Below are 1,345 nucleotides of genomic sequence, written 5' to 3'. Positions count from 1 at the left end.
TCACTCAACATCTGAAGGATAATTTCTATATTACTTGTAAGTAGTACCCATTAGCAGTTCTGTTGTATTCGAGTTGATGCTAATCATTGTCATTTTTAAATGCATAAATCAAAAGTAAAACAAGAAAACAGCTGAGAGAAACATGTCTTTCTGTGGCTGTGCTGTCCGATGTGACTGCAGCTCATCCACACGGTGTGAGGACACGTTCTCATGTCCCCTGTGAGAAACAGTGGTGATCTGTTTGTGAGACGGTTACTAAATATCACTRCTCCTCAGTTAAAACAAAACAGATCTTCCTCCTCACATGTTGTGAAGTAGAACCACAGCTTAATGTTCTACACAGAATCAGCTTCTGTTAAAGTACCCGTATATCGGTTGTGATTTTGTCAACATATTTGCAGTTGAATGATGTTTGTGCTTCACATTGGGCAGGATGGACAGTGAAGGGAAGAAACCAAAGAAGCACCAGCAGAAGCACAGCGGCCCAAAGGCAGACAGGAAGAAGCTGAAGAAGCAGGGCGCTCCACAAGAGGAAGATGAAAGAAAACGCAACCCTAAAGCATTCGCAGTTCAGTCTGCTGTGCGTATGGCCAAGACGTTCCACAGGTCAGTCTGGCTGATTATTCTAGTATGGAAATGCTGAGTCAGCATTTGTGCCACTAATCGTGTTTCCATCCAGTTGTAGAGTGAATTTTTATTGAACTGTTCAAAATTTTCAAAATAAATAAATAAAAATTCGAATCCAGACTGTTTTCGTCTAGTTTCCCTCTCGACTGTTTGATGCGAATAAACGAGGCTACGCAACGTGTGATCACGTCGGACGAGGCTACGCAATGCGTGATTACGTCAGACGAGGCTACACAACGCGTGATTACGTCAGACGAGGCTACGCAACGCGTGATTACGTCAGACGAGGCTACGCAACGCGTGATTACGTCAGAGGAGGCTAAGCAACGCGTGATTACGTCAGACGAGGCTACGCAACACGTGATTATGTCAGACGAGGCTACGCAACGCGTGATTACGTCAGACGAGGCTACGCAACGCGCGATTACGTCAGAGGAGGCTACATAACGCGTGATTACGTCGGACGAGGCTACGCAACGCGTGATTACGTCAGACGAGGCTACGCAACGCGCGATTACGTCAGAGGAGGCTACATAACGCGTGATTACGTCAGACGAGGCTACGCAACACGTGATTTTGTCAGACAAGGCTACGCAACGCGTGATTACGTCAGACGAGGCTACGCAATGCGTGATTATGTCAGACGAGGCTACGCAATGCATGATTTTGTCAGATGAGGCTACGCAACACGTGATTTTGTCAGACAAGGCTACGCAAC

The 1,345-nt window shown here is 46.3% G+C and overlaps 1 protein-coding gene across 1 annotated transcript in view; it reads left to right on the top strand.

Moving 5' to 3' along the window:
• Positions 1-432: 432 nt before the first annotated feature.
• The window catches only part of bms1 (BMS1 ribosome biogenesis factor), a gene marked incomplete at its 3' end in the record, with an annotated part of 44,359 nt that continues 43,446 nt past the window's right edge, over positions 433-1,345 (top strand). Inside the window, 1 exon segment of the mRNA XM_014029232.1 lies at positions 433-606. Coding sequence (XP_013884686.1) covers positions 434-606 — 173 coding nt within the window.

Source organism: Austrofundulus limnaeus, unplaced genomic scaffold (assembly GCF_001266775.1).
Source record: "Austrofundulus limnaeus strain Quisiro unplaced genomic scaffold, Austrofundulus_limnaeus-1.0 Scaffold872, whole genome shotgun sequence".
In the NCBI taxonomy this organism is placed as follows: Eukaryota; Metazoa; Chordata; class Actinopteri; order Cyprinodontiformes; family Rivulidae; genus Austrofundulus; species Austrofundulus limnaeus.
This window is presented reverse-complemented; position numbering and strand designations above follow the sequence as displayed.